Source organism: Astyanax mexicanus, chromosome 13 (genome assembly GCF_023375975.1).
Source record: "Astyanax mexicanus isolate ESR-SI-001 chromosome 13, AstMex3_surface, whole genome shotgun sequence".
NCBI classification, from domain to species: Eukaryota; Metazoa; Chordata; class Actinopteri; order Characiformes; family Acestrorhamphidae; genus Astyanax; species Astyanax mexicanus.
The window spans coordinates 40,497,855-40,525,000 of record NC_064420.1 but is presented as its reverse complement, the minus strand read 5'-3'; the positions used below and the strand labels follow the sequence as shown (position 1 = coordinate 40,525,000).

At 39.6% G+C, this 27,146-nt stretch overlaps 1 protein-coding gene across 2 annotated transcripts in view; it reads right to left on the bottom strand.

The window, feature by feature from the left end:
- The window catches only part of pik3cd (phosphatidylinositol-4,5-bisphosphate 3-kinase, catalytic subunit delta), a 65,547-nt gene that overhangs the window by 15,942 nt on the left and 22,459 nt on the right, over positions 1-27,146 (bottom strand). For both annotated transcript variants that reach the window (XM_049486513.1, XM_022676963.2), the window contains exons 8-18: positions 26,376-26,597; positions 24,048-24,144; positions 23,796-23,926; positions 19,923-19,973; positions 19,633-19,800; positions 17,925-18,046; positions 7,977-8,120; positions 6,377-6,476; positions 2,659-2,840; positions 332-441; positions 133-211 (exon numbers count right to left, since the gene is read on the bottom strand). In XM_049486513.1, coding sequence (XP_049342470.1) covers positions 133-211; positions 332-441; positions 2,659-2,840; positions 6,377-6,476; positions 7,977-8,120; positions 17,925-18,046; positions 19,633-19,800; positions 19,923-19,973; positions 23,796-23,926; positions 24,048-24,144; positions 26,376-26,597 — 1,406 coding nt within the window. The remainder of the gene's footprint in view (positions 1-132; positions 212-331; positions 442-2,658; positions 2,841-6,376; positions 6,477-7,976; positions 8,121-17,924; positions 18,047-19,632; positions 19,801-19,922; positions 19,974-23,795; positions 23,927-24,047; positions 24,145-26,375; positions 26,598-27,146) is intronic.

The window sequence follows — 27,146 nt, the reverse complement described above, 5'->3', positions numbered from 1 at the left end:
ACCATTTATCAAATTTAAAAGATTTCCAGATCTTTTACCAGTTTTAAGTAGAAAGTCATTCAGTGCATGTAAGTCATTCGCAGCAGAACTCGTGTAAAGAATGCTCAGATATTTAGTTGCATAAATACGAACCTCAGGTCCAGCCCTTCCGTCTTCCATAAAACATCCATTAGCTGAATCATCTGAAGGGTTAGCATGTCCTGCCTCAGGTCTAAAAACATCACAGAGAGAGAGGGGTCAGTCTGTGCAGGAATGCGGAGGAGAATAACTGTGAGAGAGGCGCACAATTATATATAAATATATATAAAATAAAAACATTTTTCCAGCCTACCATCTCCGTTCTTAAAGATAATGCCCACGGAGTCTGACTGTAGCCATTTATTCCTGTACATCAGCCAGAGGGGCTTCATCTTAGAGTCCATGAACTTACACTTGTCTGTGCTGAAACACAAAAACACAAACGATTAATTTTATACACAAATCATAACCTTAGACTTGTAATATATACATGGGCATGCCAAAAGTCAAGGGATAGCTATATGGAAACTGATCACCTTAGGGAATGGCTTGGGAATGCCCACATACAGTGTGTCTGTATAAGTTGTGAGGTAATATCTTGTGAGAGATGCTGAACACTGGCCAAGTGCTCATGGAGGCCTGAAGTGGGTGCCAGATGGATGGAACAGAATTTTTCTATTTTCAAAGTTGTGCCAGCCTTTAACAATCAACACATAGAGCCCTATTTTAGAGATATATTTTAGCGGATCATGCTGTTGGATTTAGGGTTTTAAGGTGCAAAAAATACACTTTGTGCAGCTTGAAATACGCAAAGGGCAGGTACTTATTCTCTTAATTAATTAATCATGGGTGTGTTTTGGGTGTAACATGAAATAAACCAATCAGTGTGTCACCTTTCTCTGTCTATAAGATGAGTTTGCATCTTAACAGCGTGGCACTTTTGTGTATCTTAGCATAGGAAACCGACTTCGCGTTCAAGCTGTGAAGATACACCAGCAGATCATTTAAAGGAACAGCAATGTTATTTTATTCTTTATTCGCTTTATTGTTGAGGTAAAAGTCGTGTTTGAGCTCTGCAGCACGTTTATTTGTGTGTGTGTTTTAAGAGTGGGGGTGTGTACATGTGCTGAGCTCCTGCATGGCTAAAACAGGATTGCACAGCTGACTATTGACTGTTGTCAGGGTTTTAATCAGTCAGTTGCGCACCTGTATTTTCTGCTGCCAAGGTAGAAATACTTCCAGACCACCACGCCTATCAGAGTACATATATTTATAAACTCAGACACTATTTTAACAGGGGAAGCACAAGGCGTGAAAATAGACTGTTGACGGGGTGTAAGATAGAAACGAGCATTGCAATGCGCCTTGTGCAGGTTGTACGATAGGGCCCATAGTAGTGTCATATGTATACTGGGACTACATCATAGACGGCATTACCACCCACAGTGGACAGTACAGTGGATGGTAATGACTGTGACCTGCGGTGTCTGGCTAAATAGAGACTCTTGCAGAAATGACATCCACATTCCATACAGGAGGACCCACACACATATTCTACAGTCTATAATAGCAGCATACTTTAGCTGCTATAAGTGTATATAAGTGACATATAAGTGTAGAACACAGTACATACATTCAAGGGCAATCTCTTACACAGTACATAATGGCTACTTGTAAATATATGTGTTCAAATTTAAGTCCAGAATTATAATGTAGTATATTTGTTCACCAGTTAATCACCAAAAACACTTTCACATATATAACAGAGCAGCAGAGTGTGTTACATGCCAGACTCTACTACACCACATCATCCACATCTAAACACTATCACAGTTCCAGTCATTCACACTATCTACTCCATCTAAAGCATAAAAACAGGAAAATAACATTACCCAACCACTGAAAACTGATAGAAACTGCTGTTTGATAAAAAAAAAAAAATCATCTAACATTCTTCAGTTCAGAATCACTGCATATACAACACCATTCAAAAGTTTGGACACACCTCTTTATGTTAAAAATGCAATATTCAAGACATTAAAGCAACATAGGAATAAAAAGTATTAAATAAAGCAGAATATTTTTTATAGTTCAGATTTTTCTAAGTAGCACATTTATCTTTGAGGTTAGATTTTAATCTCAGTGTCTTCATGAAATAGAGCCACCTGGAGTTACCATAGTTTTCTCAGTGACTTGAAGGAGTTCCTGGAGGTGCTGAACAATAGCAGCTGCTTTTCCTTTATGCTGTGAAGCTCCAGCTCATCCCAAATCACCTCAAATCTCCTCACATCTCAGTTGATCAGGTTTAGATCAGGGGATTAACGTGGAGGACTAACACTTTTTTTGTTTTACAGTTTACTACGTAATTCAATATGTGTCCCTTAATTGTTTTTGCGTTTTTTAAATATTAATCTACAATGTAGAAAATTAATTACATAAAGAAATAAAGAAAATAACTAAAGGTAAAGAAGGTGTGTCCAAATTTTTGACTGGTACATTACAATAGATTTCAAAGACAGTGAGGGCTAAAGAAATCTGCTGTAAGGAGTCAGTGCTTTGTTGTCAGTGATAAAGGATAATATACAGTGTGTGTGTGTTTGTGTGTGTGTGTGTGTGGATTTGCTGAGCTGTGAGCTGTACCAGATTTCACAGAGGATGATGTTGGGGTTAAGCGGGGACACGATCTCCGACAGCGCCTCCAGGTAAGTGTCCTGTTTAATGCAGAGCTTCATATCTTCTGTAATCTGGGACTTGGAGGTGGACTTCTGACAGCCTGACTTCACAAAGTCATTCAGGGCCTTCATCTTATTCAGAGCCTCATTCTGCACAGAGAACACAACACACACACACAAGCACTGAAACAAATGATGCGTAAAATTTACTTTAAAAAAGTTTCGCAATTTTCTGCATTTGCTTTTTTTTAAAGTAAATTTAATTTCAGATCAGTTTCTGTAACTTCAACTCGGTTTCAAGACTTAAATCTTACATATATACGTAAATAAGTAAACTGAACTTCAGTCAATCCTTTCTTTTATTAAACTTTACTTCATTTATTTTTGCAGAATTAATCCTTTCATTTAGTAACCTTTACTTAATTTCTGCATACAATATTAGCTAATTACTTTTTATCTACTTTTTTTTATTATCAGCTACATTACTTAATATATACAATATTACTCAAATAATTTATGATACATAATATATTATAAATCCTGAAATTTTTATATTTTTAGTTAAAACACACATATTACACTGTCTCAATACATGGATGGCAGTTTTAGTATAATTACAATTACTTAATTACAATTACTTAATTTATACAATATATCTCAAATAATTTATAATATATAATATTTTATAATTCCTGAAATTGTAATATTTATAGTTAAAACAAATATATTACACTGTCTCAATACATGGATGTCCACGTGTTGAGACAGTGAGACTTGATATTTGAGATTATGTAAATATTTAAATGTGTGTTTTAACTAAAATTATATATAATAATATTGTATAAATTAAGTAATTGTAATTAGGTAATATTTGCATGCAGAAATTAAGTAAAGTTTACTAAAATAAATAATTAATTCAGCAAACATAAATTAAGTAAAGTTTACTAAAAGAAAGGATTGACTGAAGTTCAGGTCAATTATTTACTCTATGTAACATTTAAGTCTTGAAACTGAGTGGAAGTTACTTAAATTTGCACGAAAATTTAATTTACTTAAAAAAAGCAAATGCAGGAATTTACACTGTTAAACACAGATATAGCACCAGTAGAGTAGAGTTACTATAAGAATAATGCTGATCTCCTATGCTTCTAAATTTCTACAAGCTAAACCTGAAGATTAACACCAGCTTTCTTGTAACCTATACAGCTAAATTCACACTTACACCTAAACGGTGTCAAGTTTTAAGTCCTTTCACACTTTAAAGTCTTAACCAATGTCCAAAAGCAATGTTTCATTTATTTCTGTTAGTTTTGCTTTCGCACTGCAGTTTAGTGAGGGGACAAACAACTTTTCTAGATCCTTTCTTTCGTCTTCACCTACGCAAGCTGCCGATCCCTACACCTGACCCTGATTGGTTAGTAGAAGTGTGTGAGTGATCTTTCCAGGTGTTGTCGTGAATCTGACTCTCTTCCAGAGCACTTTTGTTATGCAGCGTAAAAAGAGTGTAATAGATTGGCCTTAGATTCCTTAGACTTCTATTTGTTAGTAAGATTAATTTACAGTTACAGTAGATACAGAATCACTAGTCTAATCTTCTGTACTCATACTGCTGTGTGAGATTCGTCTGTGGATTTTCTTCTTCTGTTGTTTATTGGTTAATAATAGCCTACCTCAAAATCCTGTAATTGGTCCAATTCAATTTAATTCAATTTAATGAACATATACAGTTGGGCAAAAAATATTTAGTGAGCAACTGATTGTGCAAGTGAGAGATGGTTTCATCTGACCACTTGATATTCTCCCAATCCTGTTCTGGATCATTTGCTCTCTGGCAAACTTCCGACAGACTTATCACCTGGACATGTACTGGCTGAAGCAGGGAGACATGCCAGGCACTGCAGGATTTGCAGGCCCTCTCGGCGTAGTGTGTTACTGATGGTAGTCTTTGTTACTTTGGTTCCAGCTCTCTGTAGGTCATTCATCAGGTCCCTTCGTGTAGCTCTGGGACTTTTGCTCATCATTCTCATGATTATTTTGAGCCCACAGGCTGAGACCTTGTGTGGTTCCCCAGACTGAGGGAGAGTATTAATGCTCTTCCATTTTCTTACAGTTGCTCCCACAGTAGATTTCTTCACACCGACCTGCTAGCCTATTGCAGATTCAGTCTTCCCAGCCTGGTGCAGGTCTACAATTTTCTTCCTGGTGTCCTTCGACAGCTCTTTGGTCTTGGCCATGGTTGAGTTTGGAGTCTGACTGTTTGAGGCTGTTCACAGGTGCTTTTATAGAGATAACGAGGTCAAACAGGTGCCATCAAAATAGGTAACGAGTTACAGGTCTGTGAAAGCCAGAAATCTTGCTTGTTTGTGGGTCACCAAATACTTAATTTTCCACCATAACTTACAAATAAATAGTTTAAAACTCCTACACTGTGATTTCCTGGATTTTTCTTTCTCATTTTTTCTCCCATAGTTGAAATGTACCTCTCTCATCTTTCTAAGTAGAAGAACTTGCACAATCAGTGGCTGACTAAATATTTTTTTGCCCCACTGTATTTATATAGCACTTTCTGCAACAAATGTGTATGAGTAACACCACGGTGATTGTGCCAACAGTGGAAAGGTAGAACTCCTTCATACTAAGAGAAGGAAACCTTGCGAGAAACCAAGATGACTCCAAGAAAGAAGTCTGTGAACGAAACAGACCATGGCATAGGTGAATTTTGGTCCGTTGGTCTGAAACATGATTCACAGCACCTTCTATCTTGGTCAACATGGTCAAAAAAACAATCCAAAAGTCAAAATATCAGAATACACACTAGAAATATACTTCCCAGAGATTAGAGTTTCTATAGAAATGTTAAGACATGTTAATTGCATTCAGGTGAGCAGGTGCCAGTGATCAGAATTCCGGTGATGCCGAGCGCTGCTGGGCAGAAGAGGGTGGAGTTGGTGGGCTGACACAAGGTTAATGTAAAAGCACCCTTAGTTTATAGTACAACACTGTCCTTGCTCTGTAAGCTTTTCTTTGGTCTCTAAAATACTAGTATAATAATAAAAAAAACTGGGTAGCACTTTAAAATAAGACTACACTTATAAAGGGTTTATAAATGGTTTATAAATTAAATTATTAAGTATTATTGATTAGGTTGTAAATGCCTTAAAACCACTGATAAGCAGTTACAACACATCAATTGAAAGGGCAACAGTGATCCGTTGTTTGCTAAGTCAATTAATTTATAGTAAATGCTTAAACGTACTTTTAAATATATATTAATGACATGTTTAATGCTGATTAATGGAAAACACAAAGTAAAACCAGTATCTAGAAAGATCTGAGGTTTGACAGTAGAAATGAGTGTGGAATCACTACTTTGCCAATTTTTCATTTCACTGTTGCCATTTCTATCTATGTTGTTTATTATTTATTAACTGCTTAATAATGTTTTAAAGTATTTGCAGCCTACTTAATAACCATTAATAATCTCCTTTATAAACCATTCACAAAGCCTCTATAAAGGTAGTCTTATTTTAAAGTGGTACCAAAAACTGTTAAAGGTAATTTATTGTTATGTTGGTGAGGCTAACACACTAAACTTTAGATTCAAGTTAGATAATAAATAAGGACCGAAATTCGAGGATGATACCACTGTTACAGATATAAGAACGAGCTTATCTTGCTCTACTGACCTGCTTCATCAAGCTCTTAATGTGGTAGATGCTTCCTCTGCAGTAGGCCTCCAGGATGAGGCCAAATCTCAGACTGACAGAGGAGATGTGCATTTCAGACCTTCAGAAAACATAAACACTTTAGTTAAACATACTGTAAGCTTGTCACAATTATTGCAGTGTCTTAAATTTGACATATAAAGATGCACTATATTGCCAAAAGTATCCGCTCACCCATCCAAATCACTAAACTCAGGTTCTAATCACTTCCATGGCCACAAGCGTATAAAACCAAACACCTAGACATGCTTTAGACTACTTTTACACACATTAGTGAAAGAATGGGTCGTTCTTTCAGGAGCTTAGTGCACTGCACTGTAGTACTGTAATAGGATGCAGCACCTGTGCAACAAGTCTAGTCATGAAATTGCACTACTCACTACTAAATATTCCACAGCCAACTGTCTGTCAATCACTACACACCTCCAAACTTCATGTGTTCTTCATATTAGATCAAGAAAGGGTGTAGGGTGTATAGTAGGGCTGCACGATATTGGAAAAAATTCCATTGCAAATGTTCGTTTTTGGACTATCTTTATATATTGCAATATTAAACAATGCAGGGCCCATGGCATCCCCAGCCCCGCCTCCACCCTCCACGTGCTGTCTCGCGTCTAGACCGATTAAGAGCTGATTCAGTGTTGAGCACTCAAAACCAGAGGGAAACAGCAAAACTACAGTAATCGGCCCTTTAATCAGGCATTTAAATGGCTTTTTAAAAGGTAAATAAGAGCGTTTTTTCAGCTGTAACTGGAAATATCTGCACAAGACTGTGCCGGACTGAGGTGCACAGCTTTCGACACGTGCGTTTACAAACACGTGCCCAACCATGTGGATGGAGGCCATGCGGTTACCTCGTGTTTACTCCTGCTCCCCTTACCCCTCCTGCTTCTCAGGCAGCAGCAGCCTGTCACTCACACAGATACAGAGACAGTGCTGTGTCTCTACTTCTTGTGCCAAGAATCAAAACATTACACAATACACAAACGTTTGATTGAACTGCCTTAAGTGACATCACACGTCCTGCAATGTGACTATTGCACATGCAGACATCGTGATGACGATGCTTGAACGATATATCGTGCAGCCCTGGTGTAGACAGCTTCATTGAATGGGTTTCCATGGTTGAGCAGCTTAATCCAAGCCTTACATCACTAAACACAATGCAGACGATCAGATGCGTTTGGCAATATGGTGTACTTTAAGTTGCACCAATTACTGACAAAGATGTGTAAATGCACACACACAGATTGAGCTGTGAGGAAGTGTAACTGTGTTCTCTGAAATGATGCTGCTCCATCTATACTTATGGGATTAATAAATTTGGAGTTGGGAGTTGGAGATGAGGTGAGGTGGTAAACATCCAACATCCTGACCTCACTCTTTAACACTCCAAATGTCATCGAATGCAATCAAATACTAACAGCACTGCTCTAAATGACCTATTAGAAAGCTTTCCTGGGCAGTAGAGACTTATAGTGGACCTGTGATCAGCCTATCATGTAATAAATGTGACAGGCTGTACTGTATGGAGGACACAGCGTGTAAATCATGAGGATACCTGAGATGCCAGTACAGGAAGTGGCCGATCCTCTTGTTGGACAGAGCTCTCTCCAGCAGGAAGGTGGATAAATCACAGTCAAGATAGGACTCGTACTTCAGAACCTGCACCAGCTGCAGGAGGTACTGAAAAAGCTCATCATCACTGTTAACATAGAGAGAGAATTCAAGATTAGAGAACAGAAAGAAAATAAATTAAATTATATCTCCACCCATTTTAATGTGGATTGAGATGTAGTATAGTAACAAAGTAGAACTGCTTCACTACTGTAGTTAAGTACAAAAATGCTATATATGTATCTACTTTTACTCTGATACATTGTTAATGTGCTGCATTGTTACTCGTTACAATTATATAAATGTTAGGAATCATTATCACTAAAGCCAGAGTGGTAGATGCTCTGTACTGTCACCAGGTACACAGTACTGTACTTAATTTTTACTATAATTTTACTAAAAAGTAATCACAATACTTAAAGCAGCACTAAGTAAGATTTCTTTGATTTTTTATCTTTTTAAAGAAGTAAAATTACAGCTTGAAACTCACTGCAGCGCTGCATTGAGGTGTAATAGGAGGAATAGCGGTGCTCTCGTGTCTGTGCCGAAGCTCCTCTGAGCTTAAACCAGACTCCGAAGCGGCCGCGACCAACGCTCGCGAGAACTGCGACCTGCTTTCCAACCTTTAGTTCTAACAGTTCTACAAGGACTACTGGTTCATTCTTTACAAACTAAGATACAGACACTCTGGCAGAAGCTGGAAAGAGACCGAATATGTCTGTGAAAGCCAGAAAACGAGAAAGAGAAACTAATCCGCCTGAAACTTTTATTACACTCTACAACTGTAGGGGGAGCCCGCGAGCACAAAATCTCAAGTGTGGACCTTAAAGAACACTTCAGCTCCTACTCAAGTCATGTTTTAATACAGCATGTGTACTTTAACTCAATGTTTGGTCTCTAGTTCTTTATGAATCACACACGGATGCGCTGCAGAGCGCAAACCCAACATTTAACTCAACAATAAACAGAATTAAGAACAAAATAACATTGCTGTTCCCTTAAATGAGCTCCTGGTGTACCTTCACAGTGTGAACGAGCAGGTCAGTATCCTCTACTGAGAAGTACAAAAGCGCCGCGCTGTTTAGAGTGTGCCAAAGTCAGAGCTCATCTGGCTCTTAAAGGGAATGACGACTGGCACACTGATTGGTTTATTTTACGTTATGTCCAAAAAACATCCATGATTAATCTAGAAAATTAGTACATGTGTTTTGTGTTTTCGAGCCCCACAAGGCGTATTTTTTCGCACTCAGCTGCGCAATACCCAATTGACCAGTGCACTATAGATCGCTAAAATATGGCGCCTAAGGGTCTGAATTCTATTGAGGATGCTGCCTAAGAAATGACAGCAGCACACCCAATAAAAAAGGCAGCATTATAAACAGAGATATAAACACAGGGGCACAGAGGAAGCTCTAATTCCACATGCTGATACAGTTTACTACACCCAGTGTGGAAATGCAAATGTTTTAACCACAAAAGTGGAAGATAAAAGTTATGAGTTAAAGGGAACAAAGACAAAGGGCAGATGGCTGCGCTGATGGGAAACACAATGTGCCACACCCACTTTTAATATTATATACAATAAATAACAGCAATACAGACTGAACATGTGGATTTGAACACCTTTCTTTATAGAGAACTAAAATAAAAGAGAATAAAAGAGAATCATACATGGTACATGATAATAAAATAATAAAATATTATTGGTTATCACAGTAATTTTACAGTATACTATTGTAGCGTTGATGACCTGTATGCTTGCACTGGGCAGCTACTGTCTCTCTAACAGGTTAAAACTAGTTCTAAATTAAGGTGTACTGTCATGGTGTGCACAGAATACAGACACTCGCAGGTGCAGTAAAACGGGTTGTTTATTAAAATAGCAGGTAGAAAAAAGGGTAGTCGTACAAACAAAGTTAGAGCACCGGTAAACAGAAGCAACGTAGGGATAACCATACCATGAGTGAGATACAGTCCAGAGTTCAAACACAAGCAGGCCAACATCAGAGGTAATCCAAAATCAAAAAACGTGAAACAGTCCAGGTCATACACAAAAATATCCACAATCAGAGATAATCCAAAAATCGGCGTCGAGAAAAAACAAAACAAGGTCATACACGAAGATAACAGAGACAATAGAGAGTAACGCTTAGTAATGAGGAAAATCCAACAATACCCGGCACAGAAGTGTGTGAGAGGTGTCCTTAAATAGTGCCAGACTAATATTCGGGGCTTCCTGGTTGGAGCAGGTGAGGTGACGTGTGACTGGGTGTGTGCGTGTCAGCGGGTGGTGCGTTCTGGGTAATGTAGTTGTTAGACTGAGAACCTCTGTCAGAGCTGGGTGCGTGAGAAACAGAGGAGCTAACAGCACCAGATGTGACAGTACCTCCCCCCGAGGGAGTCGGAACGGGAACGGAACGAGGACGACCACGACGACGACCACCCGACGGACAGGGAGTACCGGCGGGAGGAACAGGAGTAGCCACAGAGGTGCCGGACAGGCGGGGGTTGCGGAGCTGGGAACCCCGATGAACCGGAACCGACGAGGAAAGTGAGCGCTTGGGACGCCCACGGGGTCTAGGAGCAGGTTTGCCCGGATGACTAGCATGAAATTCAGCCAAAAGAGCCGGATCCAGCACATCACTGGCAGCAACCCAAGAGCGCTCCTCGGGGCCGTAGCCCTCCCACTCAATGAGATACTGGAGCCCACCGCCGCGCCTGCGAGAATCCAGCACCTCTTTCACCGCGTAGGTGGATGAAGCCTCCCCCTCCACAGCCGCGGGCGGTACGTCATCCGGAAGACCCTCTGCGAGTGGACCTGGGACAAGAGGTTTCAGGAGAGATACATGGAATGAATTATGGACTCTATACTGGGCTGGAAGTTCAATCTTATAAGTAACTTCGTTAATTTGAGACAAAACCTTGAAAGGCCCAATATACTTAGGCAGAAGTTTCCTGCACTCCCCCTCAAACCTCAAGTCCCGGGTGGACAACCACACTCGATCCCCGGGTTGATACTGGGGGGTACTGCCTCGGTGTCTGTCGGACTGCTCCTTGTATTTGCGTAACGCCTCCGAAACCTGCTGGTGAGTTTCCTCCCACACCTGCTCGCTCCGCTTCATCCAGTCGTCCACCGCAGGAACCTCAGAGGACACGGCTGTCCACGGAGCTAACGGAGGTTGGTAACCCAGAACGCACTGAAACGGTGTGAGACCAGAAGTGGAGTTAGTGAGAGAATTCTGCGCAATCTCAGCCCATATAAGGAACTGAGACCAGTCAGAGGGGTGCTTATAACAGTACAGACGGAGAAACTTGCCTAATTCTTGATTAACACGTTCACATTGACCGTTACTAGTGGGATGGAACCCTGAGGTTAAACTAACATGAACACCCAAATGTTCAAAAAATGCTTTCCAAACCCTGGAAGTAAACTGAGGGCCCCGATCAGAGAGAATATCCTCTGGAATACCATAATGTCTAAACACGTGTGTGTAAATGGCTTGTGCAGTTTGAAGTGCAGTGGGCAGGGCAGAAAAAGGAATAAACTTAACCCCCCTGGAAAATCTATCCACAACAGTGAGTACTGTGGTGTAACCCTCGGAGACAGGTAAATCGGTGACGAAATCTACAGCTATGTGAGACCAGGGTCTTTCTGGTACAGGTAGAGGAACAAGCTTACCGGCTGGAAGGGTTTTTGGGGTTTTGCATTGAGCACAAACGGAACAGGAGGAGACGAAAGCGTGTATGTCAGCTCGCATGGTTTCCCACCAATAGCGAGCTGATACTAGCTGCAGAGTGCGCGTAACGCCGGGATGGCCCGAGGTGAGAGCAGAGTGAGCCCAGCTAATAAGACGATCTCTGAATTGTTCAGGAACGAAAGTTTTGTGAGAGGGACACCCCTCAGGAGGTGGTGAGTGCGCTACACTCTGTTGAATGAGATCATCTAATTCCCAGCGAATAGCTGCAATTTTGACGGCCGGAGGAAGAATGCGTTCAGGTTCGGAAGACTGAGATGCGCTATCCGGAGCAGTATAGACTCGGGATAGCGCGTCTGCCTTAGTGTTACGGTTGCCAGGGCGAAACGAAATAGAGAAATCGAATCTAGAGAAAAATAATGACCAACGAGCTTGGCGAGGATTAAGACGTTTGGCAGAGCGTAAATACTCGAGATTCTTGTGATCAGTGATAACAGTAAATGGGTGCGCGGCCCCCTCCAGCCAGTGACGCCATTCTTCGAGAGCCAGTTTGACAGCAAGAAGCTCTCTATCCCCTATGCCGTAGTTGCGCTCCGCAGGAGACATTTTTCGTGAAAAGAAGGCTATGGGATGCATTTTAGGCGGAAACCCACTACGCTGTGACAAAACAGCCCCTACCCCAGTATCAGAAGCGTCGACCTCGACAACGAACGGGAGTTCGGGCTTAGGGTGAGCTAGTATAGGCGCGGACACAAATGCAGCTTTAAGCTTATTAAAAGCTTGCTCAGCTTCGGGGGACCAATTCAGGATCTTAGTGGCTTTCTTGGTCAGAGCAGTAAGAGGGGCAGCTATACCACTGAAATTGCGGATAAATCGCCTATAGAAATTTGCGAAACCTAAAAAGCGCTGGAGATCCTTAATAGACTGCGGAACGGGCCAGTCAGTGACAGCTGAAACTTTGGTGTCGTCCATCAGGACGCCTTGGGAGCTAATAACATAGCCGAGAAAGGAGACTTGTTGACGATGAAATTCGCATTTCTCTGCTTTGGCATAAAGGCTATTCTCCAGTAAGCGTTGGAGAACGGAACGTACGTGGATCACGTGAGACTCAAAATCAGCTGAATAAATCAGAATGTCGTCTATAAATAGGACGACGTATTTCCCAATCATATCCCTAAATATGTCATTCATGAATGACTGGAAGACTGCCGGGGCGTTAGCGAGACCGAAACTCATCACTAAATATTCGTAGTGCCCATTAGTAGTGGTAAAGGCAGTCTTCCACTCGTCACCCTCACGGATACGAATTAAATTATACGCGCTGCGTAAGTCTAATTTCGTAAAAAAGGAAGCTTCACGAAGTTGCTCGAGAGCGCTGGGTATGAGGGGTAACGGATACGCAAATTTCTTAGTTATGTCATTAAGCCCACGGTAGTCTATACAGGGTCTCAACCCCCCGTCTTTCTTCTTGACAAAGAAGAACCCTGAACCAACCGGAGATTTAGACGGGCGGATGAAACCCTGAGCGAGTGCCTCCTCAACATAGTCTGCCATAGCCTTCTCTTCATCGAGGGTGAGGGGATAGACTCTAGCTTTGGGCAGCGTAGCTCCCTCCACTAGATCTATAGCACAGTCATAAGGACGGTGTGGAGGCAATTTAGTGGCATTGGCTTTGCTAAAGACATCAAGAAAATCAGAGTATTCAGAGGGGATAACAGGAGTATCTACTGCGTCAGGACTTTCTACCGAGGTAGACTGTAAAGCTAACTCATTAAGAGCTAAACAATGTTCATAACAAGAGGGAGACCAAACCGTAATATCACCATCAGTCCAGGAAACCACAGGATCATGAAACTTGAGCCATGGCATGCCCAAAATCACCGGGTGTTCAGAGCAGGGAAGCACAAACAGGGGCAGTTCCTCGTGATGCAGAGCGCTGGCTTGAAGAGCGACGGGAAGTGTCTGACGAGTGATAGCCTTGGAGCGTACAGTTTTCCCATCCACCGCGTGAATAGAAATGGGACGGCGCAGGTCACGGGTAGGGATGCCATGTTCCTTGACCAGGTCCCAACTGATGAAGTTCCCCTCCGACCCGGAATCTACAAGCGCTGGGACACAGAACATACCAGTGGGTGAAGAGATAATAACGGGTAACGTAAAACATTTAGCTTTGTGATTAGAGATAGAATTACGTACCACGTTAGCGCGTGGAGAGCCCCCCACGCGCTTTCCCAGGGCTGGAGCCTTCACGGATCGGGTCAGGAGACCACATGCAGCTTTGCGATGCCCAGCCTCTCCACAGTAGAGACAAAGATGGAACCGAATGCGGCGTTGGCGTTCCGCTGGAGATAATCTGGACTTTTGAACATCCATGGGTTCCACTGTGGAGTCTGATGAAGCGTGAGGTAGCTCTGCTGGAGTGGGTTGTACGTGGAGGTTGGTCTTGGTTTGGCGAGAGAGCAGCTGGTCTAACCGAATGGAGAGGGAAATCAGCTGATCCAAGGTAAGGGATTCATCCTTGCATGCTAACTCCTTCAAAACTTCAGGGTTAAGTCCATTCTTGAACACAGAGATGAGTGCAGCGTTGTTCCAGCCACTGCCAGCTGCCAGAGTGCGAAACTCCATGGCATATGAAGCAACAGTTTTTTGACCTTGTTTTAACGCCAGTAGAAGCTCTCCAGAGGATTGTCCGTAGCGTGAGTGATCAAAAACTGCTCGAAACAAAGTCAAAAACTCCGAATAGCTGGTTTCAGAAATGGTGTCCCAAACCGCCGTAGCCCAGTCGAGTGCTTTACCAGACAGCCTCGAAATAATAAAGCCGATCTTAGCTTTGTCTGAGGCGGGAGAAGCGTTACTAAAAAATACGGAGCATTGTAAGAGAAATCCGCTGCATTTCTCCGGGGAACCATCAAAATACTCCGGCTTGCACACCTGAAAGCCGGAGACAGGAGAGCTAATGGTGCTAGTGTTAGCTACAGGGCTAGCGTTAGCTACAGCTAAGCCCTTGAGGTGCTCGAGAATGCTAGAGAGCTGCTGCTGCTGGTTAGCTTGCTGGCTAGCTAACTCAGTAACAGCGTGGGTCACACCGGCGAGTGTTTGCTGGTGCTGACCGAGCAATCTGCCTTGATTAAACAACCCTGATCTTAGCATATCCGCATCTGCTGTCTGATCGAGAGAGGCCGGGTATTCTGTCATGGTGTGCACAGAATACAGACACTCGCAGGTGCAGTAAAACGGGTTGTTTATTAAAATAGCAGGTAGAAAAAAGGGTAGTCGTACAAACAAAGTTAGAGCACCGGTAAACAGAAGCAACGTAGGGATAACCATACCATGAGTGAGATACAGTCCAGAGTTCAAACACAAGCAGGCCAACATCAGAGGTAATCCAAAATCAAAAAACGTGAAACAGTCCAGGTCATACACAAAAATATCCACAATCAGAGATAATCCAAAAAATCGGCGTCGAGAAAAAACAAAACAAGGTCATACACGAAGATAACAGAGACAATAGAGAGTAACGCTTAGTAATGAGGAAAATCCAACAATACCCGGCACAGAAGTGTGTGAGAGGTGTCCTTAAATAGTGCCAGACTAATATTCGGGGCTTCCTGGTTGGAGCAGGTGAGGTGACGTGTGACTGGGTGTGTGCGTGTCAGCGGGTGGTGCGTTCTGGGTAATGTAGTTGTTAGACTGAGAACCTCTGTCAGAGCTGGGTGCGTGAGAAACAGAGGAGCTAACAGCACCAGATGTGACATGTACACTGTTACACTGTACTCTAATTGGTGAGATTGCCTCCTGCCTTTTTGATTTTGTATGTTGTATGCAGATTTTGCATAACACAGTTAACATAAAGATAAGGTAAGACAAAATTTAACCCCTTCACACCTGACTTATGTGTCAGTGAAGGAAAAATATAACTAACGCTGATTTCTGTCTGCCATGCACACAAAAGAAGAACTCTAATAAAGATTAAATCCAATTAACTGAAATAAGTAACTGTTTTAGATTGGAACCCTATGCTTAATATTTTTATTTTAGATTTAATATTGACCTTTTTGTTCACAAACCATCCCTAAACACACACACACAGTTAGTAAAAATGAGCTCTTTTAATTTGCCTCTTTGGCTCTAGTGCTGTTTTTTTTTTTACCAGCGCAAGGGGCGGGGCTAAGCTATTGTTTCATTGGCTTATAAACTTTGTCATTGGCTCGTTAGTAGCCTTTTCTGATTAACAATTAGTGTTATGTGCAACAAAACATTTGAAAATATAAGTAAATACATCATGTCTATTGTAATGCACACATGGTCTGAAAGGGTTAAGTTACAATAGAAAGTCACACAAAATACTTCATTAAAAGTACAGATAAAAGAATATACGACTTAAAAACAGTAAAAAATGTATTGTTTATTATTGTTATTATTGTTATTATTTACTGTATTACTTTATTACATGTCAAAATATCCTTTTTGTCAAGAACAGAACAAAGAACAAACACTGTAGATATGTATGCCCCACAATCCTCTCATAATTAACATCAATTTCACTGATCCTACAACTGAGCCCTGTGGGACACCACATAATATAAAAAGCTAAAAAGCTATAAACTGTTTCTACCAAAGAGTTTATAGTAGTTTATGAATTATGATGAATAACATATTTTTAAAGGAGAACTCCGGTGTAAAATGGGCTTTTGGTTCAGTAAAACATGATAAAAAGTACTTACCTTTGATGAATAACACACCTCCGCTCTCCCACAGTGTTCAGAGATCCACAAATTTTAACAGTTTTCCAAAGACCCTTTAGACTGGGTGACACGGGGCATAATTTGCCCCAATAAATCATTTTTTCCACCATTGTCCAGGCTCAAAGTAGCAGCCAGCGGCAGGAGTAAGGGCGGCGCTCGGAGCTAAAGCTCATGTTATAGGATGTTATTAACAGTGTTTTTTAATAAGCTTCTTGTGCACTTTTTAAGGTATTAATGCCTCGTTTTAAATGTCTGAGCTCTCCGGATTCTAGCAAGGAGGTGTGGAGCTACTTTGAATCTGAAAAACGGTGGAAAAAGCAATTTATTGGTGCAAATTATCCCCCGTATCACCCAGTCTGAAGGGTGTTTGAACAAACTGTTAAAATTTCTGGATCTCTGAACACTGGGAGATTGGAGGTGTGCTATTTACCAAAGGTAAGTACTTTTTATCATGTTTTACTACACCAAGAGTCCATTTTACACCGCAGTTCTCCTTTAATTCTAGGGTTCAATAAGGTTAAAGTTAAAATAGTGATAGCATACAGTACAGGCCAAAAGTTTGGACACACCGTTCTCATTCAATGCGTTTTTTTTAATTTTCATGACTATTTACATTGTATTTTCTGACTGAAGGCATCAAAACTATGAATGAACACATGTGGAGTTTTATGTACTTAACAAAAAATGACCTGGCCTCCACAGTCACCGCAGAGTGAAGAAGGCAAAGGGGCAACAAGTGCTAATAAACACCTCTGGGAACTCCTTCCTTCAAGACTGTTGGGAAACCATTTCAGGTGGCCACCTTTTGAAGCTCATTGAGAGAACGATGCCAAGAGTGTGCAAAGCAGTAATCAGAGCAAAGGGTGGCTATTTTGAAGAAACTAGAATATATATATATTTTTTTGTAATTTCACCTTTTTTTGTTAAGCATAAAACTCCACATGTGTTTATTCATAGTTTTGATGCCTTAAGTGAGAATCTAAAAATGTAAATAGTCATGAAAATAAATAAAACGCATTAAAAAGAGAAGGTGTGTCCAAACTTTTGGCCTGTACTGTATGTCCCTATACTATAATTAAAATGACATTTTACTACAATATATATGAAAGCAGCGTCACATGCTGCACATGATGGCCTTAGTGTGCTGCTGCTGTTACCTGATGCACTATTCACTCTTTCACATGAACTACAGCAGGCAAGTATATCCAGTTCAGAACTAAAACACAGACACTTTAAAAAAACAAGTGTTTTTTGGGGTTTAGGGGCCTCAGCTGATGCAGTGATGATGCTGTACATGTGCTTGGTCTAAGTGTGAGTTCTGGAGCTTCTGCTTTGCTCTCTCTCACAGCACAGATGAAAGCAGTTGTGAGTGCTGCAGAAGAAGCAGTTGAAAGAGATAGCAGCAGGAGATAGACGTGTAGAAGTGAGGCTGGCAGTCATATGGGCACTTACCGCAGTTTCCTGAGGCAGCGGATGGTGAAGGAGCGGACGTGAGGGTCAGGGAAGCTGTAGTCCAGCAGCTCCAGAGCATGCAGGGCCGGCAGGTCTCGCCATTTCCGCAGCAAACACACCATCTGAAACAAAACTCAGGATTAACACCGGCAGAGACGGCAGAATTAAAGCTGTGTGAACTGATAATATAAGTAATATAAGTAACTAAAAGGAGATCAACAGCACTGTCTATTGTTTTTTTTTATCTGGAAGTAGTTATGGACCAATAGAATGACTTGAATTGTATATTCCTTTACATTTAATTATATACTGAAAGACACTACATTTTCCTTCTCCTGTTAAGTTGTAGTTTAGGACACAAAGATTTTTAAAGACAGCAAGGATATACTGTATAAATATATACATGTATACAGCTCTGGAAAAAATGAAGAGACCACGTCAGTTTCTGGATCAGTTTCTCTGATTTTGCTATTTACAGGTATTTGTTTGATTAAAATCAACGTTGTTTTAATTCTATGAACTACGGACTACATTTCTCCCAAATTCTAAATATAAATATATTGTCATTTAGAGCATTTATTTGCAGAAAATGAGAAATGTCTGAAATAACAAAAAATACGCAGAGCTTTCAGACCTCAAATAATGAGTTTAGTTAAAAGAGTAGAACATGAACTGCTATCCAAAAGGCAAAAAGCTTAAGAAGCCCAATAAGAAAGACTGTATTCTTTTCATTTTGTACAATTGTGGTGTAAATAAAAGCTATTTGAGACATTTAAGCTCTTTACAACATTTTAAAAGGTTTTCAAAGAGGATTGGTACAAAAAGACACAATCACAACCCCTGATTAACTGCAAAAGACCCTCAAGAAGAAGGTGGTGCACTATTCTACTGTGCAGATGCATTCGCATGAATATGACTTTCAGTGAAGAGCGGTCCCAAGAACAACCTTTCCAGCATTCCCAACAACAATGGACTGATAAAAAAATAATATACAGATAATACAAATGCATGTTTTAAAAAGCAAAAGCGCAGAATTTTATGTACAAAAAAACTGTTAAAACTGTTAAAATGAGCTAGAAGTGTTTTGCAACCAAGTACGGTTAAAAAGAACAGTTAAAATCTCCAACCCCAACAAGATTAGAACGATTATTAAGTGGCTATAAAAAGCTTTTACTGTATGTGATACTTATACTGTGATACTTGTCAAAGAGGGTGTTGCTCAAACATTCACTTTGTAGCCTTGTTTCTATTTTTAAACCCTGTAGATATGTATGCCCACACTTTAGTTCTTCACCCTCACAAACACAATCCTCTCATAATTAACATCAGTTTCACTGACCCTACAATAGAGCCCTATATAAAAAGCTAAAAAACTGTCAACTGTTTTTGACCACAGAGTTTAAAGTAGTTTTTTTCTGAATTATGATCAATAATAGCCTGTATCTTGCTCAAACATTCATGTTGTAGCCCTGTTTCTATGTTTCTAATTTTATTAATAGTGTACATAAAAAGTAATTCTGCTTAAATGATGTATTAAGGTCATTTATCAATGTTTAATCTTCAACTTTATGCCTTTTGGTCATCTTTAACTCACTGAGCCATTCAGATTAATGGCCAGGGCCGCCACTGTATTTATAATGAATGATTCACACACATCCCTCTCTCTCCACACTCCACACAGCACTATTATCACTATGGGCTGCAGTACCTGGGCCACGTCCTCGTGCTTGTTCCACTTGGTGATGAGGAGGAGTTTGGAGAGGCTCTCTGGATAATGAGCTCTCACCTCCCCTCTCAGCTTCCACAGCAGCTCCTTCTCATCCTCAAAGAACTCTGTGTGGTTTTTATTGTCCACTATTTCTTTCAGTTTCAGGTGCTGAGCGCAGCAGAGAGAGAGAAGCCACAGAACAACACACACCATACATGTGGTAAGAAACTGCATTTCACACTTATCACACATTCAGAGTATTTACACACACAAAAGCATCAGCTTCATACCTCCTCTTTAGAAGCACTGATCTTCTCCCCGTTCCGTTCAGCTTCGTTCAACTAAAAAATAAAAGAGAGAGAGAGCTGGAATCACTTATTCAAAACAGGCTGGGCAATATGGGGAAAGATATAATAGCATTTTTAGAAATGTCAATGATCACCAGTGCGGGTGGGCCATACACGCTAAGAAAAGTAAGTACAGATTTGTACCTAAAAGAGAACAAAGCTTGTCGCTGGGGCTGTACCTTATATTGAGGTACAAAGTGTACCCATATTTTTGTGCCAGTAAAGATTATAAAGATTATAAACATTATCATCAACTAAATATGGCTCAAAAACTTGATAATGCAAAATTGTCTGGCTTTCAGACGACAAATGTGCAATTAAAATATATATTGTTTATTAGTACAGTGATACAGAATACTGAATGTACCTTTTGTCAGGTTAAATGGTACAAATCTGTACTCATGGCTGTTATGAATGATTTTGTATGGAACAAATTTGACCCTGTAAAGACCAATATTGTTGTAACGATGAGGAGGCAGGACGCAAGCGCAAGTCAGTTTTATTTTCCATATCAGAAAAAGTAAACAAAGAACAAAACACTATGTAATAATATAAAGAAAAGGTAACTGAAACAAAACACTATGAAACAGAGGATAAACCAAAAGACTGAAACAAACAAGCAAAAATAACAAACAAAGAAACAAACTAAATAAAGCAAACTTGAAGATACTGAAGATAAAAAAACACATCAGTTATGAGGCTTAAACAAAACAGATATACAAGATCCAGACAGAGTAACAGGACACGGTCAAACAAAAAGCACGACACAGAACAAAGGAGCACATGAGGTATTCATACACAGGCACACACTAGGGACACCTGTGGAGGTAATGAGGGGGCGGAGCTACAAATGAGAAAGGAGGGGTTACAGATGACAAGGCGGGGCTAAGGCGGAGACAAGACCAAAACACAACAGTAGCACATGGCTGGGAAACATGACAGGTAAACAATAGAGAACAGGACAGGAGCAGGAAGGAACCAAAAAAAAGGAAAGACACTGGACAGACACAGGCAAAGGTGTGACAATTGTACCATTGATGGTACAATTATAAAGATTGTACCTTTAAGTACAAAAAAGTACTCATACGTTCCTCTGTTTTCTAGAGTGTATGGAGCTTAAATAATATCTCATAATAATAATATTTCAGGGTGTTTTATAATAATTATATTTTTGGAAATATATATAAAAACATTAATCTTCTTTTATATCATACAGCACTAGTCAAAAGTTCGGAAACACCTTTTTTTTTTATTTTCTTCATTGTAAATGTAATACTGAAGACTGTATTAAAGCTATACAGGGACACATGCAGAATTATTACAGTTTTAAACAAACCAGAATATGTTTTATACTTTAGATTCTTCTTCTAAGTAGCTCATTTATCTTTAAGAACAGATCTGCACACTCTTGGTATTTTAATCTCAGCGTCTTCGTGAGGGAGAGTCACCTGAAATAGTTTTCTCAGCGTCTTGAAGGAAGGAGTTCCTTGAGGTGCTGAACAATAGCATGCTGTGTTTTTTTTTTACTATGTTATGTCTATACGTGTCCCGTAATTGTATTTAGTATTTAATATAGGGCTGTCAATATTCAAGCTTTAACGCACATGATTGATTTGGAAATAGTAATGTGACAATGTGCTCACGCAGTTTATTGGTTTTAGGTTTTTGCCTGTGTGAAACCAAACCAAACACACAGGGAGAAACACTCCAATTAAACAAACACAACTGATCCGGACAATAGAAAACGACTACAGGTGTGATAACGACCTTTTGTATTCAGCAAATTAAGCTCTATTCAGACATCACTAATTTAACAATCTTTAATGTAGATTATTAATTTAATAAAGAAAAAAACATTGAATTAGAAAGTGTGTCCAAACTTTTGACTGATACTGTACTACCATATAGATATAATATATTACTGCAACAAAACAAAACAAAACATTGCAATACATTCAGCAGAAACAAAAATATATATATATATGAATGTTTGTCTATTTTCTATTGTTAGTAACTTATAAAAACTCTGATTATGTATAATATAATAATAATAGTGTAACATAATGAAAAGTGTAAAAAAAAAAGTAATTTCTCAGCAAAAAATGACCATAATACTGGTAGACATACAATTTAACTTAAATTTAAACACATAAAAAATGTTTGAGGGCAAGTTTGAGTAGATAATTCTATATTTGGAGAGACAGTAATGCTGAGTTGCTTTGGGAATTTCTAAGCTCTAAATAGAAACTCCCCCTAAAGTCAGCTTTCCTATTCTCAACCACATTTAAACAGTAGTGAAAGCATTATTAATACATACTTTATCAGCACTTAATAATAATAATAATATAATAAACTTTATTTATATATAGCACCTTTCATAGATAAAAATGCAGCTCAAAGTGCTTCACAATTCAAATAAATTAAAAATAAAGTTAAACAATAAGTAATATAAAACAAATAAAAACAAATAAGAAAGTAAAGGTTTAATGAAAAAATATTAAATAAATTAAAAAAAAATAATATTGTAATAAAATATAAGCTTAATGTTTTTTGGCTTAACTAAAAAAGACGGGTTTATATTAATTAGTTAAGACTTCCAGAGTTAACACACTTCTATTTATTTAAGTATCTTTAAATCATATTTAAGTCATATGTACACAGCACTGTCTAACATCTATCTGTGGACATGTTTTAATGATTTTAATGGTTTTCGGATGTGCAAAATACTGCACAATGATGTATTTATCACCTGGTAAAGCTAACCATGTTCACCAGAGACAGAGGAAATTGGATATATTATGATCAGATTTTCCAATTTTTTTTGAGTAGAAGAATGAAATCAAATAATTTATTTGAAACCATCACTGTTTAAATGTATTAATGTGGCCTGTAATCTGAATTAAGCACCAGGATGTAACTGCTGTCTTTTAAGGTGGAACTGGAACTACAGTAATGTCTAATTCTAGGCTAGTAGAAGTTACATATCTATACTAGGGGTGAGTGATATGGCCCTAAAATAATACTCTTGATACTCTTGGCAATATGACAAAACACTGATTTGTAACAGAAGTCAAGGATCCAGAATGTCATGATACTAATAATGCACTCCATATATCTCCATACATTCAGGATTAAAGTAAAATAAATAATAAGGGACAGATATAATCTGTCTCTAGTAGATATATAATGGGAAATGAGAACAGTCAGATTTTTTTCTTTTGCTAAAAACAGTAAAAAAGTAATACCCTGATGTGATAATTAGGGGTGGGTGATATAGGACGATATTTCAGGGTATAATATTGTTCACTATATTCAAAAATGTTGATCGGTACATACATAGTCTTTCTAAACTGCTAAAATAACCAACATCAACATGACTCACTGTGTGTTATCTGAAACTACAGGATGTTGAACAAAGTTGTTAAGTCATTTTTCACTTCTTGACCCTGCGTGGTCTAAATGAGGCAGGATCAACTGAAATGCTCTAAAACGACCTAAAATACAACTTTTGCACACTGACTTCTCAGAAAGTTATAAAGGTTTGTTTCCTTGCAGTTTTTAGATACAAGGTTTTTTTACGTAAAAGCAAAGATATATTTGCATATCCAAATTCCCTTTTTTAAAAGTAGGTGTGTATGTGTGAGTCGGAGGATAATGTAAGCATAAACAGAGTACTGAAAAAATAAATACGACAATAAATCAACCCAGAAATAAACACGACTCGATTTAATTTTCCCTTTAGCACAAGATTAGACTGCCTGACTCAGTAAAATCACACTGGATAAGCATGTTAATCCCAGACAGGGTTTTACTCACTTTATCGAGTGGAGGGTAGTAGAGGGGGTGGGGTCTGAAGTTGGGGAAATGAATGATGAGGCCGGCAGTGCTGTCGATGTTGGGGTTCCTCTCTACCGTGCCCATAGGATTCAGCAGATCTCCTTTATCATCTACAAACAATGATTAGAATCATTATCAATACAAAAACATACGGATAACAGGCTTTACAATCTATCAAATCCCGTCATTCATCAAACATTTCATATAAACCACATATAAGGTTGGCCTAACCTGGAGCTGAAGGCCAAGTGGATAACACCACCTCTCCAGTCTTCAGCTGGTCCTTATAGTCAAACACCATAGTGTTCACCCAGACCAAAGGGCAGTCCTGAAACACACACAGAGATATAGTATGGAGTATAGAGCTGGAATCAGTATATATAAATAAATAAATATCAACAATGGTGATGTTTATTATTATTATTTTTTTTTTTCGCATTTTCTCTACAATTTACACTGCTAGTTACCCAACCCACTCATTAGGACTCCCCCTATCACTAATGATACTCCAACACACCAGGAGGGTGAAGACTAACACATGCTTCCTCTGATACATGTGAAGCAAGCCACCGCCTCTTTTTGAACTGCTGCATTGATGCAGCATTGCCGAGTAGCATCACAGCGCACTCGGAGGAAAACGCAGCGACTCGGTTCCGATACTCCAGCTCACAGACGCCCTGTGCTGATCGACATCACCTTTTGAAGTGATGAGGGGAGAGAGTGCCATCTACCCCCCCAGAGAGAGCAAGGCCAATTGTGCTCTCTCAGGGCTCTGGGAGCTGATGGCAAGCTACATGAACAGGATTCGAACCAGCGATCTCCTGATCATAGTGGCAGTGCTTATCCAGCTGCACCATTAAAGTAAATTAAAATAATCAGTGTACCAAATAAATCAGATTAAACACAGTCAGCATAAAACATTATAAATATATATACATATATAGATCCTGTCCAGATTCCACATAATGTGAATCCCCACAATACATTTCACTTCACTTTAAACACAGTAAAATACGGTACTGCTCTCTGTGATGCTTAAAATAGGACAAACAGACAGAAAACAGACAGAAAAACAGACAGACAGCTCGACTCTCGGTTCCTCGCTCTGCAGACTTCTCTACCCATTCTGTGAAAGGGAAGTGGCAGAGAAAGCAGAAGTCGAGCTGGTTGGCTGGAGCCACTGCACACACCATAAACAAATACATGAACACGCAACACACACACACACACACTCTGGCACCTGGAGACTCTGTGGCTCCAGTTAACTCTAATGTCTACTGTACAAAAATGACTGGGTCTCTGTGGTGAGGAGAGCTGAGGGGGTTTTGATTTGACTATCACTGTGTGTACTCTGTGTGTGTTCTGTGTTTTGTGTACTGTGTGTACTCTGTGTGTACCCTGTGTGTACTCTGTGTTCAATATGTAACACAATTTATTATCAAACCTTGCAAATAAAGCCACAAATAGCATCTATTAAATGTGAGACATTAGGGCTGTACGATATTGTTAAAAATGACGGTGAATTATATTTTGTTCAGCAACGTTTTTACTAAATACCATAATAAAACATGGTGCCAACTTTATTACTATATTAATTATGCTTTCTGTGTAGCCAATATTGAGATAAAATAAATTATATTGGCTAAATAAAGTATAAATATAGTAATTCAGGGGTGTCCAAACTTTTTTTGTTGGGGGTCAGAAGGAGAAATATATTTGAAGTCACGGGCCACAGACTCTGTAATAAAACAAATAATGAAATATACCACTTTAAATAATACTTTTTTCCTGATTATTTCATTTACACATAATTTTACTTGACTTACTATTTTTGACAGTGTTGTGTTAACTAAGATTTTTCAAATTGATGTTTAATTTCATGATGTCTCTTAATATTAAACTCCTTAATTACGGCAACTTTTAGACTCTTTGGCCCGTTTTCCTGCGCTAGAAATGCGCACCCTCTGCGCTTTTAGACTCTTTGGCCCGTTTTTTTGCACAAGAAATGTGCACTCTCTCCACTTTTATACTCTTTGGCCCGTTTTTCTGCACTAGAAATGCGCACTCTCTCCGCTTTTAGACTCTTTGGCCCGTTTTTTTGCACTAGAAATGCGCACCCTCACCGCTTTTAGACTGTTTGGCCCGTTTTTTTGCACTAGAAATGCGCACTCTCTCCGCTTTTAGACTCTTTGGCCCGATTTTCTGCGCTAGAAATGCGCACCCTCTCCGCTTTTAGACTCTTTGGCCCCTTTCTGACACCTAGCATTCAAACTTTGAATCTCACATTATAAAAACCTGCTTAACAGCCGGCCAACTTTCATTCCATTTCTAAAATACCTCGCGGGCCGCTCCAAAAAAAAAACGGGCCGCAAATGGCCCACAGGCCGTAGTTTGGAAACCCCTGTAGTAATTTGACGCTGCAGAAGACATGGCAAATCGCAAGTACACACTGCGATAATGATGCTAAAACTATATATATATTGTATAGGCTTCTTTTTCACCGGACAGCCTTTTAATCAAGCATTTAGTTAAAATAAATCCCACTCTATTAAAACTCACAGCCTTTTTGTTCTTCTTCTTGGTGGAGCGCTGCTTCTTGCTCTTCTCCAAGACGCCGTACAGAGCGAAACACAGGCGGCTCATGCGCGGCAGGTCACACAAGCTGATATCAAACACCAGTTTCTGGTCCCACCGAGGGTCTGAGCACACGCTGACCTCACTGCTGGTCACCACCTTGCAGAGAAGCTCACTGCCGTGGAACAGGCCGGCCTGTACTACCAGCTGAAAAAAAGTAAACGCATATTAGGAATGAATACGTTTGCAAAATATACACAAAATACAGGTAAGATACATGTAAGATAAAAAAGGATAACTATTTATTAGATTTTTTTTTCTCATTTTCTCCTAATTTAGCTAGGTCAATTGTTGCATTGTCGAATAACCTCACAGCACACTCAGAGAAAGAGAGCGCAGAGACTCTGTTCTAATACATCAGCTCGCAGACGCCTGGTGCTGATCAACATCACCCTTTTGAGTAATGAAGGGAAAGAGCGCTATCTACCCCAGAGAGAGCAAGGCCAATTGTGCTCTCTCAGGGCTCTGGCAGCTGATGGCAAGCAGCATGACTGGGATTCGAACCAGCGATCTCTCGATCATAGTGGCAGCGCTTTCATTCGCTGGAAGGATAACCTTTTTTTAAATAAATAAAATTTAATTTTAAACCTCTCAGTGTAATGTAGAGTATGGATGCACAATGATATCAGCATTATATCGGCATGTCTAGATATTTTAAATACATATTTGCTGATGTATTTTATTGTATGTCGGAGA